This window comes from Bidens hawaiensis, unplaced genomic scaffold, assembly GCF_021521415.1.
Source record: "Bidens hawaiensis isolate Kalapana, Puna unplaced genomic scaffold, B.hawaiensis_p1.1 tig00015393_1, whole genome shotgun sequence".
Lineage (NCBI taxonomy): Eukaryota > Viridiplantae > Streptophyta > Magnoliopsida > Asterales > Asteraceae > Bidens > Bidens hawaiensis.
In genome coordinates, this window is record NW_027492373.1 from 265,157 (window position 1) to 283,428 (window position 18,272).

The 18,272-nt window shown below is 31.9% G+C and overlaps 3 protein-coding genes across 3 annotated transcripts; all 3 read right to left on the minus strand.

Moving 5' to 3' along the window:
* Positions 1–3,143: 3,143 nt before the first annotated feature.
* On the minus strand, positions 3,144–4,382 carry LOC143549076 (uncharacterized). The gene is made up of 3 exons (XM_077040078.1): positions 4,181–4,382; positions 3,784–3,913; positions 3,144–3,627 (listed from the first exon to the last, which is right to left on the minus strand). Exons 1-3 carry the CDS (start codon positions 4,314–4,316, stop codon positions 3,144–3,146), a joined length of 750 nt encoding a protein of 249 aa, XP_076896193.1. The 5' UTR covers positions 4,317–4,382.
* Positions 4,383–8,708: 4,326 nt separating this feature from the next.
* LOC143549065 (AP-4 complex subunit sigma-like) lies at positions 8,709–12,694 on the minus strand. The gene is made up of 4 exons (XM_077040068.1): positions 12,554–12,694; positions 10,426–10,512; positions 9,686–9,754; positions 8,709–9,005 (listed from the first exon to the last, which is right to left on the minus strand). Exons 1-4 carry the CDS (start codon positions 12,692–12,694, stop codon positions 8,871–8,873), a joined length of 432 nt encoding a protein of 143 aa, XP_076896183.1. The 3' UTR covers positions 8,709–8,870.
* Positions 12,695–14,263: 1,569 nt separating this feature from the next.
* LOC143549066 (rRNA-processing protein fcf2-like) lies at positions 14,264–17,744 on the minus strand. Its single transcript, XM_077040069.1, has 6 exons — positions 17,702–17,744; positions 16,700–16,937; positions 16,542–16,602; positions 15,601–15,678; positions 15,412–15,527; positions 14,264–14,539 (listed from the first exon to the last, which is right to left on the minus strand). The coding sequence occupies exons 2-6, from the start codon at positions 16,927–16,929 to the stop codon at positions 14,431–14,433; spliced, it is 594 nt and encodes a 197-aa protein (XP_076896184.1). The 5' UTR covers positions 16,930–16,937; positions 17,702–17,744; the 3' UTR covers positions 14,264–14,430.
* Between the last annotated feature and the right edge of the window lie 528 nt (positions 17,745–18,272).

An 18,272-nucleotide genomic window follows, 5' to 3' on the forward strand; every position in this document is an offset into this window, starting at 1 on the left:
CTTATTGTAAACTTAATATCACAATCTTCTAATCAACTTTCTTGTAAACTTATAAAAAAAATATATGTAATATACGCACATTATTGTTTTATACAATATAATATCACAATCTTCTAATGAACTTTCTTGGTCTTTATCTTATTGTAAAGTTATAACAAAATATGTAATATACGTACACTATCTTTTTATATTACAATACGATAGTATAATAAGCAAGGTTTTCAAACCTGGCCCAGATGTCGACCTGAACCAACCCGGGAGGGCGGACCAGTGTGTTAGTGTGTTGACATAAATAATTTAAATATATATTAATTTATATATATATATATATATATATATATAATTCATATACATATAAAAGATAATAATAACCAAAAATAATGATAATAACAAACTTTAATGTTTAAATATATTTCATACGTTGGTTTTTAAATATATATGATTTATGTTTGATCAATAAAAACATCAATGAAGCTTTTTTGGTTAGCTTATGGCAGTGGCGGACATACATTAAGTTGAGCCGTAGCCTCCGCTACGGCTCAACTTTTTACCGGTAGTGCAAAAAAAAATTTTGGCTCATTTTCGTGTTTTGTTACCGTTGGAAAAAAATAACGTTACCGTTAAGATTTTAAGCCCAACTAATCTAGGTTTTAAACCCAATCAAAAGCCAAAGCCCAAACAAAAAAACCCATACCGGTGTTAAATAATTTTATGAATCTCTTGGCATGGTTGTTAATATGGTTGGTGCTTCTTGCAAAAGAAAAGATATGATGTTGGAGTTAAAAAGAGAGAGGGTGAAAAATGAAATTCTTCTTGGTGAGATTAAAACAGGAAAATGATTAAATCAAGAGGTTTCCCTTGCACGAGCAGGAGACACACGATGGGGTTCTCATCATAGAACAATCACAAGTTTGTTAAAATTATTCCCGGAAGTTGTTGAGGTACTTCAATTTATTAAATTAGATGGAGATAGTGTGCAACAAAAATACAACGCGAAAGGTATTCTATCATATTTTAAGACTCTTGAATTTGTGTTGTATATACACTTGTTAGACGATGTTGGCAAGATGTTGGCAAAAGTTACATCTTTTTTGTGAAAAAAACAAGATTAAGATGTTAGATATGGAGGAAAGTTATGGTAATTAAAGAAACCGGAAGTATGTCATTACTAACCGACATCATTTTGAGGTTGAAGTTTTTAACACGGTCTTGGATATGCAAATTCAAGAACTTGAAAATAGATTTAGTGAGGTCTCAACTAGTTTGTTAGAAAATATGTCGGGTTTAAATCATTGTGATTCGTTTTCCAAGTTTGACATATCTAAGATAGTGGCTTTTTCAGAGATGTATCCGAATAATTTTACTAACGAAGAAAGACAGTGTATTCCGGGTGATCTTACGACCTTTTATTATACCTTAAAGGAAGATGCTAAATTTGCAAAACTGGGTGAAATGGGTGATCTTGCTCGTGTAATGGTGGAAGTAAACACACAACTTTTCCATTGGTTTATCGAAAATTGAAGCTAGCATTGGTTTTACCGGTTGCAACTGCAACCGTGGAAAGGTATTTCTCTAAAATGAAGCTTATCAAGACAGATTTGCGCAATCGAATGGGTAATGAGTATTTGAACAATGTTTTAGTTTGTGCGGTCATAAAAGAAATGTTTGATAAAGTAAATGAAGAAGATGTAATGGCTCGGTTTCAAGCTATCAAAAACTGAAGAGGAGATATTTACATCCCAAGCTAGATCCGAAGATGTAATGGTCCGTTAACCCGATTAGTTTAAATTTACTTGTTGTGTTTGTTTATATTTGTTACGTTAACATTTTTTAAATATGGGGAAAAAAATTTTTTTGAGCGCTACGGCTCGGTTTCGAGTCTAGATCCGCCACTGGCTTATGGGTAATTATTAAAGCTTCTATTAGGAAATAACCCAAATTCGAATCCCGGCATGCATATTTCATTTTGGATTTAATGAAAAAATGAGTTTTACCGGTTGATCCGCTGGGTCACCGGGTCCGGGCCGACCGCCACCCGCAAAAGCTAGCCGGGTTTTTAGAAAACATGCCAAATACCTTGACCCGGCCCGGTTCTGAGTCTGGGTCCCGGTCCGACCAGCCGGGACGGGTTTCAAAACACTAATAATAAGACGAGCTGATGATATAATTAGAGAGAAGATAACAAATGTGAAATGCCCATAATCCCATATTATATAAGATAACAAATGTGATCATATGATTTTCCATAAGCTGTTATTCTCATTTTTACTTTCTTTACATGATTGTGGTATCTTCAACAATCACAATTTAACTAATAATTATTAAATCTAAAGTTTTATAGTGTATTATTTTACATTTTAGAAATCTTTGTTGAATTTGAGTTTGTTCACGAACCATGATGGATACATATATATCTCATGAATTTAGCCGGTCAAGAGTAATCAACTTTAATAATAATAATAATAATAATAATAATAATAATAACAGCAGCAGCAACATAGTTTCTTATTTTTATAAAAAACAAAAGTTCTCTTAATCCAATATTCATTAAAGTTTGTTACGAACCTCGTTCGCTAATCAAATGGTCCAAAGAACATAAATAGAAACCAGATTAGAAATCATAGATTTTTGGAATAGACTTTGATGTTAAATCATCATTTTTCATTCATAATCCCTAACATATAAAAACTAGTGGCTTATATAGCCAAGATACATAACTGACCCATTATTTAATAAACTACCCACTACAAAGATACTTAACCGACAATTATCAAACTAAACAAAAAACAAAGAACATATAAAAGTTGCATGGCATTGAGTTGAAGCTATGGAACGTGGTTGTGGTGCCAGATCGTGGCACACAACAAAGTCCCTAGATATATAAAAGCATACAGAAAGTTCAATCCAGTTTTGTTATATGATCAGGGCCGTTATCTAGCTTATGCATTCAGTCAAATATAACAAGTAAAAGAACACGACTTACTATTTGGAATTATTGGTTTCTTGTAATATAGCTAATTAATAATGTACATACATGCATACATCTAATCAAAGCTTAACATAAAAGACTACCAAAAATATATAGTAGAACTAGAAAAAGGTCTCCCATCAATGTTTGATCCCTATATGAGCTTCCATCATAATTAAAATGAATAGTTATAGCTAGCAACTTCACCAATCGCTTGTCCAAAATCAAATTCCCCTGCTAGAAGATCGTCTTCGAGGTCTAACACTCCACCATTGTCACACCATGACGCATAATCGTTTCCAATCGAAAATGCATTAGTATCAAGTGAATTACCTTGATTATCTTGCAAAGACGACGCGTTGTTGTTGTTGTTGTTGAAATTGTTACTATTCAAATTTGATGTAGTCAATTGTTGTTGATAACTCACATTCATAGAGTAATTTACAATGGAGTTATTTGTGATTTGATATAGGTCAGCTTCTTGTTTAGGTATAAACTCCGAAGACCGAAATTGCATTGGGCTAATTGAATTGTGGTTGTTGGTGTTGGTGGCGGTCGAGTTATGTGATGTTAATAGTTTCTTCTTCAACTTGGTGTTCCAGTGATTCTTGACATCATTGTCTGTTCTTCCTTGTAAATGTGATGCAATGACAGACCACCTAAATATTTAAAATATTAGTTAAGTATCATTAAAATTTATATGACTAAGTATGATAAATAAATAAATACATAGCAAAAGATTGATTTTGATTTAGTTAAAGAAGCTTAATATTTTTATAAGTTTTTTTAACATGTTATTTTCTATGAATTGTTACCTGCTTCCAATACTGAGATAGAGTGATGAAATAATATTATCTTCTTCTTCGGTATACCCTCCAAGCTTTATATCCGGTCTTAGATAATTCAACCATCTCAGTCGACAACTTTTCCCACATCGTTTTAGCCCTAACACGCCGAATTGAACCAACTTAATTTACGCGAAAATAAAATATTAATAAAGTAATATCTAAATGTATCAAGACATATTAGGGTTAATGATCAGGGTTTTACATGCTAACAAAAAAAATATTAATAACAATAAAGTAAAAACAAGTATATATCAAGAAGACAAGAACAAAGATTATAGGTTGAATTTTGTTAAATTGTTTAACCAACCTCATATATATGTATAGATAGATAGATATAGATAGATAGATAGATAGATAGATATACCTGCTTTGTGAGGCAAAGCAATCCAGTTGCCACCAGTGCCATGATTCTGAATATGATTTCTAAGAATGGTGTCTTCTTCAGGTGACCATGGTCCTCTCTTCACTTTGGTTTTATCACAACAAGGTGACCTACCCATCACACCAAAATTTACACTTTAGTTTCACACACAAAACCCTAAAATCTATTAGCCTAACACATGAAAATATCCTTCAAGGTGAAGTTAATATTATAGCCAATCACTTCTCATATATATACACATATATATATGCCATTGACAGTCACAGTTTATATATAATTAATTATGTGTGTGTGTGTGAATGTGAATTATGTATGTGTGTGTTTTACTAGTCAATAAGTGAACTTGGTCTAAGCTTTTAAAGATGAAATGTAGAAGAATTAGACTTTGTCCAGTGTAAACAAGTGAATTTACTGGTTGACTTTTCAATATTATTAATACTTGTTAAATAAATAGATATAATAAAGTTATTCACATAAAGTTGATTCTCTTTTTACTTTTTAAATAAAGAATAGTATGATTAAAAAATTATGTTATTAATTATTTTTCTTATTGTGTTCTCACTTGAATGTAAAAGGGGGAATCTGTTTTATAAAGTGGATGCATGAAGTGCAAAATATTTTGTTATTTGGTTCACAGAAAGGTTCTGTTTGGTACTTTGGTTTGGTCAAGTGTTCATACAGTGAACCCTTTATATTTTATATGATAAAAAGTAATTTAGTAACATACTCATATATGAATATTAATATAATTCATTTGAGTATCACTACAATAGATTAATGCTATCTCCAGACAAAAAAATCCAAGCTATAGAGCCTGGTCGTTGGCTCTAAGGGCTTCTTAACATGTCGCGGCCAAGATAACATTCGTCACAACTTATTTGATGTAATAGCTAGAAGAATTAATTATCGCTAAAATAAAGAAATTTATTTTGTTTTTCGCTCAATCTCCATTAACTTGTCATCATAATAGGGTAGCAATTTCTTTTTAAAAAAATTATTATGAAGATCATATTATTCGTGTATAAATATGACGTTCATTGAGTTCAACCCCAAAATGAAAATATATGTTTTCACCTAAAAGTTAAGGCTGATAATGGTCTTCACTGTTTGAATCATATTTAAAAAACCTGAAACTCGAACTAAACCAGGCTCAAATTACGAAATTGCATCTTCAAATCGGTTTATTATTTTTTTCTATACCATCAGAATCGAATTTCTAATTTTGTTACTGAGAATAACAATTGCATAATATATATTTGCTATAAATATTTTTAAAAATCATTAATTTCAAATATCCAATTTGCTTTTATTAATATTGTATAAAGTGTCTTCACAAGAAAAAACTTTAGACAAACTTATTATTTTAACCAATTAATTAAGTTTCTAAAAATGTTAATCCAACAGTTTCAAACTTTAATACTAGACTTTTAAACCAAAGACCAATTTAGATAAGACACCATGATATATTAAAAAGTAATAAAAAGGCTAATAAGTATTTCTTTAGGGAAAATCGCATTTTTGACCGAAATCGTGTCGTTGATTGTTGATACTTTTTATTTTCTCACATATACAAATCAGGTTTTGTTACTCAAGTGATTGTTATATATAAAAAGTTCACCTAATTTGATCTTGTGCATGAGATTAAACTTTTTTTTAACGGCCAACGAATAAAAAGCCTATTATCTGGGCTAATCCAATGGCAACAGGCGATCTTATATGTTCGTGGTCGCAGACAACGCTGGATAGCCCAAGCCACTATATTCTGTTTTGAGAAGAATCCGCCAACCAAAGACCTACTACGATAAAACCCGGTTGGAATATAAATGTTGGCTACCAACATAAATTAGAGCAAAAAGTTTTATCAAATTATCATAGTGAACAAAACAAAATACGTATTGTTGGGTACGGTGGAGGCTTGGGTTCAAGAACTCAAGAAGCACCCAACTTAAAACTCAATATAAATTTTTGTCATGATTTTCCATTTTTCATTTAATGTATGCTTAGGTCATGTTATCATTTTTCAAGTGAAATGGTCAATTTAATTTTTATTTTAACCTTTATTTATTACATTGCCATGGAATGGTCAAAAGAGTATTAGATCACCGCCTTGGTTCTGCACGTTGTTGCTTTTATCTCAAATCTCTTTTGGGGACCAATTTTACCCCTTCAACTCACTTTCCTTTTATGCTTTTTTTTAGCTAAGAAAATACGTCACGTACATTTATTGGTTAAAAACTACCCGCGTTTGTTATTGCAGACAGCGTTGGTGATTCGATCGCCATCAATTTCATAGGAAATCACCATACGAAAACCCACCATGGTAAAACCCCTGACTCGCGAATAATATTTTGTCACGATCAAAACTCGAGCTGACAACCTTCTCTAAAGAAAGTCAACGGGATACCGCTAGAGCATTGCTCCTTTGGTAAAATTCTAGATAAAGATCAGACATCTAACGGTCTTCAACTTGCTTCCATAACTTGGTGAATTATATTATGAGAAAATCATAAATATGTAATATTGGATATATGTTAATAATTACCTAAATATATATAGTTTATGAATTTAATAAACATATTGTTGAACCAATATAAATATCTTAGGCTGTACAAAAATGACTTGTTTTATAGCTAAAAAAAATAAAAAAAATTGAAGATTCTAAGTACTCCACATAAATATATGGGACTTTACAAAAATACACATACTCGAAGAAAGTTATGTGTGCCGGAACAAAGCTATCAAAAATTATAAACGGGTAACATGTATTTTCAAAAGAAAGATACTGACGATTAGCGAAATTAAAGCAGATACGTGAAATTTGCTAACGTCCTAAATAACCATAGAGGCAAAAGTTTATCTGAATGCATAACTATACTAGAATTAATATTTATTGTGCTACATATTAGAAAACTTAGAAGGAAAAAAACATTTTATTTTTCATGCACGTGATGTAACAGCCGATTCATATATATATATATATATAAATAAATTTAATTTGTCATAAAACGAATAAATACTTATAATAACCCTTATAAAACTATTAACATTATATTTGAAAATGTCAAATATAGTTTTGGAGGTTCCAACTAAACGCAAAATTTTATAGGGTCACGACTAGTCGGCTACGCTATATTGAACATATTGTTGGGAAATGAAGAATATACAAGCGCGAAAGTTGGATGTAGCAAAGATGAGGATGATGAGATCGATGTGTGAGCACACATGGTTGGACCATATACGAAATGTGGCTTGGCTTTTCGAAAGAGATTAGGGGTGGCCAGTATATATAAGATGGTTTGAGCATGTTATCCGTCTATTAATTCAAATTTTCCCAAAGAAGTCTAAGATGTATTTGTATACTTGTCATAGTCAATATGAGGTCCCTTGGATATAAAAACAATGGACTATGTTTTATCAATAATCCTGCATTTGGTTTAAATTAGGAAAGAAACAATAGTGTCGTTTGAACAATCTTAGACTTTATGTATTATAACAAAATCTTCTCATATCCACCCATAAAGGTCTTGTTCTTTAATACAACCGCTTTGCGGGCGTACCAACTTATGAACTTTCATGGCTAAAATTAACCAATGGATGCTCAATACCTGAAAGGCTGAAATCGACCTTAAACTAAGGGGGCGTGCGTGGTGCGGTTTTGGTTAAAAATGAACTGAAAACCAAAGCTTCGGTTTTTGGAGTATTTAAAACCGTTCGGTCTTGGTTTTTTCGGTTCCGGTTCTTTGGTTTTCATTTTGGTTTCGGTTCGGTTTTGGTTTTTTTGGGTTTTTGCCATTTAATCTTGAAAATTTTAGGTCAAAAAAAAGTTTTCAAAAAATAATTAATTTAAGTATAAATATTTTGTTAATTGTAAAATAGTAGACTGTTAAACATTTTATCAAAAAATATTTGAGTTACATGTTTATTAAATTCTTATAAATTATTTAAATACAAAATTACAACAATAATCCATTTTTTTAATAAAAATCGATATATGCACTATGAATGCATTTTTGATCAATTTCAATCGATTTGATTTGCTTGACATGTTTCCATCGATGCTAAGTTTTTAAATTTATCCGTTTAAGCCGTTAAAAACAAACTGCAAACAGGCTGCTCTAGCCTCGGTGTACAACCAAATAAGCTTAACGTGCAATCAAAAGCCAAATCCGCTTTACATACCAGTCTTTTCACAATTTCATCAAGTGAACTTTTCATAACCTCCATTGTCTCATATTTACACATATTCTATATCTTTTGACCCGCATGCGTATGAAACGCTTGCAAGGCCTACGTGTGAGGCGTGCTTTTTAAAACCAAGCTACGGGTTATGCTTTTTAATGTTAATCTATATTTTAAAAGAGTTCGGCTATCAAATGAGAATCGTCAAGTACTTATTCACTAATGAATACACTACAAACACACAGTGTATTTGATGGTTAAATAAATACTTCATGGCTCTCATTTGAAGGCGCATCGAGCCACCAAGAACTCATTGGTGTTTAAAAGTACAGGGGAAAAAGGAAACACAAAGATGTATTAAACTACAAAGTTGAGAGTTAAAATCGAATAAACACAACCATACAAGAACTCATTGCTTCTTTAATCACATCTTAAAACGTTTAACGTAAAGAAGCGACATTATAGTCATACAAGGATTTTAAGATAATACCAGTTAAGATGCTTTGTCTATGAGCTGTATCGGTGCGAGAATATTATTCTTACTTGTTTCAACAATACACCCATTCATCACCATTTCCTCTAGCATGAAGTGAGCTTTCTCCAAATGGAACATGATATCCAATTCACACTTCAAATTCAAATATATAAACGATATTAAATGTAAAGAAAAAATAAATAGCAAGACTACAGGTTAACAAAAAAACCGGTTCCCCAACCGAACCAAGCCACTACAAAAAATGTTTGAAACCGAACCGGTTAAAAACCAGTTTTGACATGAGTTCAGTTTTTATAAGTTTAGGTACTTTATCATGCAAAAAAATATATATATTAATAAGGATTTTTGATATAAATAAAGACGAGGGAAATTTAATAATAAGTTTATATTAGTTAAAAGGGGGAAACAAAGTACATGAACTTATTTTTTAGTAAAAGTCAATACGATGTTTTTATAATAAGTTTGTATTAGCTAAGGGGGTGTAAAAATACAGTCCATGAACTTATTAATTTAGTAAAAGTCAATACGTTGTTTTCAACGTTCGTCGAATAATTAATGTGTTGACAATGATTGAAAACAACATGATTGCATTAATAACTTATATCCATAAATAAAATGGTTTAGAAGGTTGTAAATTTGTATGTTTAAATTAGAATCTTGGCGGCTTTCAACCATCTGACTGGTTCCTCTTTTAGCTAGTTTTTTTGTTTAAGCCGTTTGAGATAAAAGAAGTCCGAATCAACTCATTCATAAGTAAATGGGTTGATACTGCAACCTCTAGTTTTATGATGTTTACCAGTTGAAAGACTTACCACATTGCCAAAATGACGGTCCATAGTTTCAACTAGGAGATGTATAAACTCCAGTATTGCAAGTTCATTCTTTACACAAAAAGGAAAACAAAAAACTTATCAGGAAAATAAAAAAATGAAGATCAAAAGTTTTGTACAGCCAAAATAGAACCAAGAAACTGGCAAAAGAAAAAATGAGATATGTAGGCAAATAATTACATAACAGAAAAATCATATGCATCTATTAACTGTACAATTGCAACACATAAGTAACTACCTCCAAGAGCAAATTTAAAATAAATTAACATATGAATTTGAATATTCATGAAACTAAAACTTAATTGTATAATTTAAATCTGTGATGTAGTTTAGGTTAATGACCACGAAAATATATTTTATTATCAAGACCTTTACTCCACGAATCTGTGGTTTAAATACACCCAAATGACATCCAAATTGGTTTAAGAACTTGAAATCTGTTTTTGTAGAAAGCTGTGATTATAAGTTATGAGTTATGACTTGGGACATAATATAGCTCTCCAGCTCTCCAACCCTTTTTGAATATTAATGAATTTCCATATGTTTTTATTTATGATTATCGAATAATGAACATACAGGGTGAATGAGTGATAATGTTGCCATAGACCAAAGTGCAGCAAAGAACAAGGTATTTAACAGTTCACACTAATAATGAGCAAATCATGTGAATTTCTACAACAGTATTAAGTATTAACTTAATTGAATAAAATAAAATAACTTACTTCCTCATTGTCAACTCCCACCAAAAAGAACAATGATGCATACCGCCTATACACAATTTTGTACGTTCGATGCTCGACAAATGAACACTGTTTCAAAGTAAAGCAGAAAGATGTCACCGAATATAATATTAAACAGAAACATAACATGCAATAACATTTAAAACACGGTTTCACTCTTAATTCAAGTGATCTATGGGGAAATCAAGGAAATAGAACATCAACAAAGGAAGAATATGACATAATTATCCTCAAGATGAGACGACTAAAACAATAAGTCAATAACTGCAATTTCTAAATCATTATGCAACTTTTATAACGCAAAAGCTTATTCATATTGTTTGACATTCTTGATCAGGAATTCCAGAATATATGTAACTAGGTAAAGTGAAACAATTGTTATAAGCAAAAGGATCTAACTTTAGCAGCTGGTTCATGATTTCAAATTGCAGAGTATATACTTGTAACAGGATATAAACTAATCTACAAGAAAACTTACATATGCTTTCCTAAATGATTGTTACCATGTATAACCTGTAACATAAGTTTATAGCGAATATACAATGCTAATGCATCACGCATATCATGTAAATACGACCTTAAACGAGAACTTATTTCTATACGAACTGATTAATCCAAAATCGCCAAAGCCTAGACTAGTTTTTCTAACTATTTCATAAGCACTGCAACAATTCCAAATCTCTTCATTGGAAATTTTAGATCCATGCTCTGGATGATGCAAAACTTGTCAATTTAACATAATTTACCAACAATAGAACTAAATTCATTAACATAGGTAAGTTATAGTGACTATATGCATGTCTAATTGTCTATATGAACTGATTAATCCAATATCGTGAAAACCTAAATTAGCTTTCCACACGACAACAATTTCAAATCTCTTCATCACTAGTCCTATATTTATGCTCTCGGTTACACAGAACTGCTCAACTTAACACAATCTAACATAATTTACCAGCAACACAATACAACCAGATTCATAAATGGTTCATCGACACAGGTGGATCAGAATCAATACCTCAATAAGGATAATCAGGTGCATCAATTTCTCAACGGATTTATCAACAACATAACTGAATTCGTGGAGTTCCGTATGCATATCATGTAAATGAATTGACCTTAAATCATAACTTATTTCTACATAAACCGATTAATCCAAAATCACAAAAACCTAAACTAGCTTTCCTAATAATTTCATTCATAAACACAGCAACAACTCCAAATCTCTTCATCACTAATCCAATATTTATGCAAAACTAGTCAACGTAACACAATTACAACTGAACTCAATGCATAGATCCAATGTTAATGCATCCTGCATGCCACCTAAATGAATTGACCTAAAATTATAACTCACTTCCTAAATTATCATCTGATCTCCAAACTTAAATTTATGTTCTCAGTTACGCAGAACTAGTCAATTTAACAGAATTTAACAACAATACAGTTAACGTTTATGCTCTCGGTTATGCATAACTAGTCAACTCAACACATGAAATCACTAACAGACGCATCAACTTCTCAACGGATTTCAAACCTAAATTAGCTGCTTCTAAGTTAAGCAGTTAACGCCAAAAAATATCGGATATCTGTCAAGGACCGATATCTGAGATATTGGTTATCACAGTGAGATATCGGTAGTTTAATATCATGTAAAATTCATATATATAGCAATTTTAACATTAATAACTCAGTATTGTCTCATACCATTAACAAATTAACCTTTTGCAAATTGCAAAACACTAACAATCGTAGCAAGTAAGAATTGATTAAAACTTAAAACACTAACATTGAACACTAAAAGTTGATAATTAAGACTTAAAACACTGATATCGGAAATATGGGTGATATATTGGTCAAATATTAGTCCAATATCGGTCAAATATCGGTCAATATCATTGATATTATCTGTACCGATATTTTAACCAATATTTTGATTTATATATACATATATATATATATATATAGAAACTTAACAATAATAATAATCCAGTAAACTCTCCTAATGCTCTCAATTACGCAGAACTAGTCAATTTAACAGATTTTAACAACAATACAGCTGAATTTATGGATAAATCATTAACGGATTTGAAATTAGAGTTAGATCTACCTGTTGTTCGTTACGAGCGAGACATTTGCGAACGATTTCGCCTTCGAGAGTTCTGCGTTCGTCTAGGGTTAGGTATTCATAGTATTGTGCGAGACGAGTCTGGCCTTGCTTGTTCACCATTAATATGAATCGGATCCCCATTGATTTATTGTTATCGTTGACGATTTTGCATTCAATTCGATCTGGAATAATTAATGGTGTGTGTTTTCGATAGGCGTGTGAAGGTGGATTATGTTCGGAACTGGCTTGTAATTCTCTTTTTTTGAACCCATGATTAACCGAACCGTGATCGTAAACCGGTTATGACTTTTGTTTGATGGTGAAAATGAGCCGACTGAGTCCGAGCTTGAGCTTGGCTCGTTTAACTTACACAGAGCTCGTGCTCGTGCTCGGCTCGTTTTGAGCTATATTTTCAAAGCTCGAGCTCGGCTCGTAAGTAGATTTTCAAGCTTAAGCTCGGATCGGGCTTGGTTAGTTTACTGTATATCAATTATTTTTTATATAATTATAATCATTTTTATATATTTTTTTCTGTTATAAATTTATGTATAAAATGATATATATGATTGAGTTATTTTTATTTATTTTTTCATTGTAGTATATATATTAATTAATTATTCTTAAATATATATTTTTTAAAAGTATATAAATGACCGGCTCATTTATGCTCATGAGCCAGCTCGAACTCGTTTATTAAACGAGCTTACTTTTAGGCTTGATTGAACTCGGCTCGATTGAGGTTTTTAACGAATCGATCTTGAGTGACTCGCGAGCAATTTGGCTCGTTTTTACCCCTACTTTTGTTGACCAAACAAAACTAGTTAAGACTAGAAACTGGTTTGTGCACCTCTAGGTGTGTGTGTCTGGTTATCCTTAGTTTATTGATGTTAGTCAAAATACACCATTTTACGAGTAGCTTTTGTTGTGAGTAAAATTTTACCAGATATATATTTGTTTGTTTGTGTTGTCTTGATTGTCATCTTCCCAACGCTCACAGATCCTACAAGTAGCTTTTCTTATGACTTAAATTTTATTACTATACTGTTCTTTGCTACCTTGACCTTGTATACTCGTCGTAAATAGGTGATGATAATCTACTTGCTCGAAGGACCCAACTGTTCACCTGAACTAAAACTTGATACTCATTGATCTCGGTGGCCGATCTAGAAGAAAAACTGAAGGGTAGCGAGGGCTAAAAAAATTGTTTATAGAGTAGCCAATACATAAAACGAGAAAGAAAAATTTGCACTATAATGTTAGATCCGGCCACACCATTGATTCACGATTTAAAAATCAGGTTAACAATTTAGTTCACAGTTTAACATGAACTAGCCGAGTAAACTGAATTAAAGGTGCACAAAAAAACCGGTTCCGGACCCGACCCAGCGGAACCGAGCCGGAACCACCAAAGGAAACATGATTTGGCTGATCAACCGAGCAAACCAAACCAGCCTCACTGTTTTTTAGAAATCAAACTTGGCTCAGTTGGCTGTTCAGCCCAAAACTCTCATCAAAACAGACTGAACAGAACCATGAACACCACTGTGAACGCATGTATGAACCCAACATGACAGCGGTCATAAAATGTTACACCTGTCTAATAAGAGCATACAATGATCTCAAAATGTTTACTCGCGAATTAGTGCAGCTAGTAAGAAATGTGGATCAAGCCAACCCAATTAATACCATGGACCGCGTGTCCGCATCCCATGACCCACCTACGAAAACCACTGGCTACACATAAAAACCAAGGATACAATATCATCTTAATTCAATAATTCTTTGCCTAAATTCCATAATACCATCATCAAAACCTTAAAGCATTAGAAAGACCGATTACACAAATTCTTTGAGAATCTCATTGGTTGACGATCTCATTAATGCCTCCTTTGTTTTGCACGTTTCCACGAGCCTTTACCTTTGATCTTCCATTTATCAACACCGCCAGGCTGATTTTTCGCTTCAATCTCACGAACCTTACGCTTCCTGTAAAATGCAACCTCAGTTAAAACTTGGTATAATATCATTACACAACAAAAATCATAATATTAAATATATTCCTTTATAAATTCATGACATTTATACCTTATCAAGAATAAATAAAATTACCCTTAAAACTTTGAATAATATCATATTTACCAACTAAAAACCTAATATCAAACATGGCCGCTCAAAATATTTAAAATGTCATAACTACGCATTTTATAATATGACCGGTGTCCTTTTTCTTTATCTTTACACTACATAACTTTCATATCTTAAACCTTGCATTAGGATATGAGAGTTTTAAGGGTGTCAAAAAAGGGTAAAATAGTCATATATTAAACCATCCCTTGATTCCCGTATATGAAATTACCTTGAAATTCAAATAATATCGCATTTACCCAACTGAAACTAATACCATATATCTACCCGTCCAAAATATTTAAAATTTCATATTCGCACATTTCATTAGTTAAATACAATTTATAACGTGACCATTGTACACTTTTCTTTATCCTTGCACTCCAAACTCTCATATCCAAAAGCAAGTTATAAGACAAGGGTATATACACTTGATCTGAAACTTGCATTAGGATATGAGAGTTTGAATTGTGTGAATAAAGAAAAGGGTATAATAGTAATATTAAAAATTACCCCTTATTAGAAAATATATGAAATCGCCCTTGAAATCTGAACAATATCATATTCACCAAATTAAGAATACTAACATTTACACATTTCATTTTATACAATTTACAATATGATATATGACCATTGTACCCTTTTCTTTATCATTCGCTCCAAATTTTTATATCCTAAAGCAAGTTATAAGAGAAGGGTATATACGGAATTGCCCCTAATAATAATTCACTCACCTGTAATCCTTCAGTGATTGATCAGAAAGTAACTCATCAGCAAGAGTTGGTTTCCTTTCTTTCTTTGTAAGTCTACTCGTGAAATATTCCGATACCGGTTCCACAACCGTACCAACCTGATAATTTCAAATATTAATATTTCTGGTTAAACAAACAAATTATTTGGATTATTAAATGGACCTAAAATACCTGGAAATATTTTGGGAATGTGTTTAGTTTGGAGTCACCCTTCTTGTAATGCCTCTTCGGATCAATCACATTTCTCAACTGCAAACACAAAAGAAAAAACAATTAATATTATTTGTAATATGATAACATATATATCCATCCAGATTTGACATTCAGTAAAAGGTTCGACGGTTCGCGAACCGTTCAGCAGAAAGTTTGTTTGTGTGCTTTTAACTAACAAGGTAAGGAACATGGAAAAAAAACTTTCACTTAAGTCAAGCGAGCAAACATGAACACATGTCTTGTTTGTTCATTTTAAACCGTTTATGTTCGTTAGTTTACGCTTATTTTAAAGTTCTTTTGCTAATATATTCATTTAAACTTTTTAGACAATTACAGTTTAGCCTAGTTTTAATAACTTTTTAGACACAACAAATTGTTTTTTACATGTACTTTTAATTGGTTTAGCTCAGTTATGTTCATTAATATAAGTTCAATTATATTCGTTTGTTGACATTTGTGAACCATTCATTTATATTGTTAATGAACAAACATAAACGAACACGTTCATTTTCTTAACAAACGAACATCAAGAAAACAACATGCTCGTTTAATTGTTCGTGTTCAATCGTTTGTTCGGTTAAATTTAAACGAACGAACACGAACATGCTCCGTTCGGTTCATTTACAGGCCTACAAAAAACATAAGAATGGTAAATATACATGGCTAAACAAACGAGCCATGTCCCGCAGATAACAGATCCATATGTATCATTTAACAAGAGTGGTCACTCTAATTCGGGTCAGAAAGGGTTTTTATGAAAATAAGTACGGGTCAAAAGTCAAAACAGTAGTTTTGAAAAAAACAGTCAAACTAGTCATGGTTCCATTTTAGCCAATTTTTGCAACTTAATATAAATCAGCTCTAAAAATACTAGCAAGTATTTAAAAACGTCAAAGTACCTTTAACAGGTTAAGATCTTTTTTCAACTCGGGTGTGAGTGTAGGTGCAGGCATATCAAACCTACAATCATATCAAAATTCAAACATGAATACATGATCATGTCATATTAATATAAATCCCTAAACAAACTTAAACTATAACATAAATGTTAACATACCAATTCTTTCCGGTTGTGTCTTTGACTTGCTTCTTAAGTAACCTGTTAACCTTTTTAGGGTCATTAGGTGGAACAAACAACCCGTCAATGAGCTCTGAGCTGGACTTATATACCAGACTACTTTCTGGTACATTGTCAGACTTATTATTTGACACGGTTTGTGTACCAAATGAAAACGAAGGCAGTTTTGGTTCCCATGAGAGACCAATCGTTTTCTTAGTTTCAAGCATTTTGTTTCCTGTTAAAATAATACTAACTGTTAGCCCCTGCTAATATTCACAGGTAAACTCTATATAAAATGTTTTAGTTTATAGTTTCATACAGAATATCAAAATATACGCATATTCTAAACAAATTTACAGAAAATATGCACTTAATGGAACTAAAGTCAAAATCCTAACAATCAGCAGACACATCAAAAGTATAATCAAAGAAATTGACACCTTCACATGACTCGCTAAACGAGATGAGTCGAGTCCAAGCTCCAATAGGCTCGTGGTCAGCTGGTTTCGAGCTCTTTTTCTAAAGCTCGAGCCCGGCTCATAAGTCATTTTTTCAAGCTCGGACTTGGGTCATTTATTATTTTTAACTGATTTGTGTATGTTATTAATTATTTTTATACACGTTGAGAAAAACCTTAAACAAGCCTAGGCTTGGTTGTAGGCACCAGTATTGTAGAAATCGCTAGGCGCTAGTCGGGCGATGAGGTAGATATTCACGATTATCGGGATTAATCGAATTTCAATTTTTATAAATAAATGTTTCGAATATGACCAAATGGAAAATAGAAATTAATTAGTGCCTAGTCGATGGGGTACCGACCAGACTAGCGATTAACTGGGGATTAATTGGCATCTAATTACGTGGAATAAATTAATCGCGTAACTCAATTACTAGAAGCTATACGTTTAATAATTAGATTGTCGATTGATTTCAAATAAGAAGAAATTATAATAATACGAAAGCATAATTATATAAGTATATTGAGTAACGAATACCTACCTGTATAAGCAAATTGAGTTGGTCTTATGAGTGATTCAGCTAGGGTTTAGAAGTAAGTTTAATGAAGATGATGAAGTCGAAGCAGGCTCTGTGTTATGTTATGTTATGATGCGGCTAGGGTTATTATGTTCTAACGTTCTATTCTATTCTTTTCGAGGATGTGAGTTTTAAATAATATTTATTAATCCTTCGTTTTGGTTTGAAGGGTTTTGTGTGGTGTGTAATGGGTTATCAGTGAGAGCATGTTGTCGATGTATATAAGCTTTGTTAGATTTTTTTTTTGCAAATAACTTTTTTTTGTTAAATTTCAACTAAAATATTGACTTATGCATATACATTGGATACATCGTGTTTTGTGAAACATTTGTTAATGAAACAGGTTTATGGTTTTGTGATTTTTAATCTACATAAACGATTCAATATGTGTTAATTGGTGAGTTGTTAGAGTTGAAATGTAATCGAAAGATGAAAGAAATGCTCAAATTAAAGCCACAAAGTTGTCTGTTAATGAATTGTAAAACTGGTAAAGCGGTGGGCATACGTGATCTGATTGTGCACATGCATACTGACG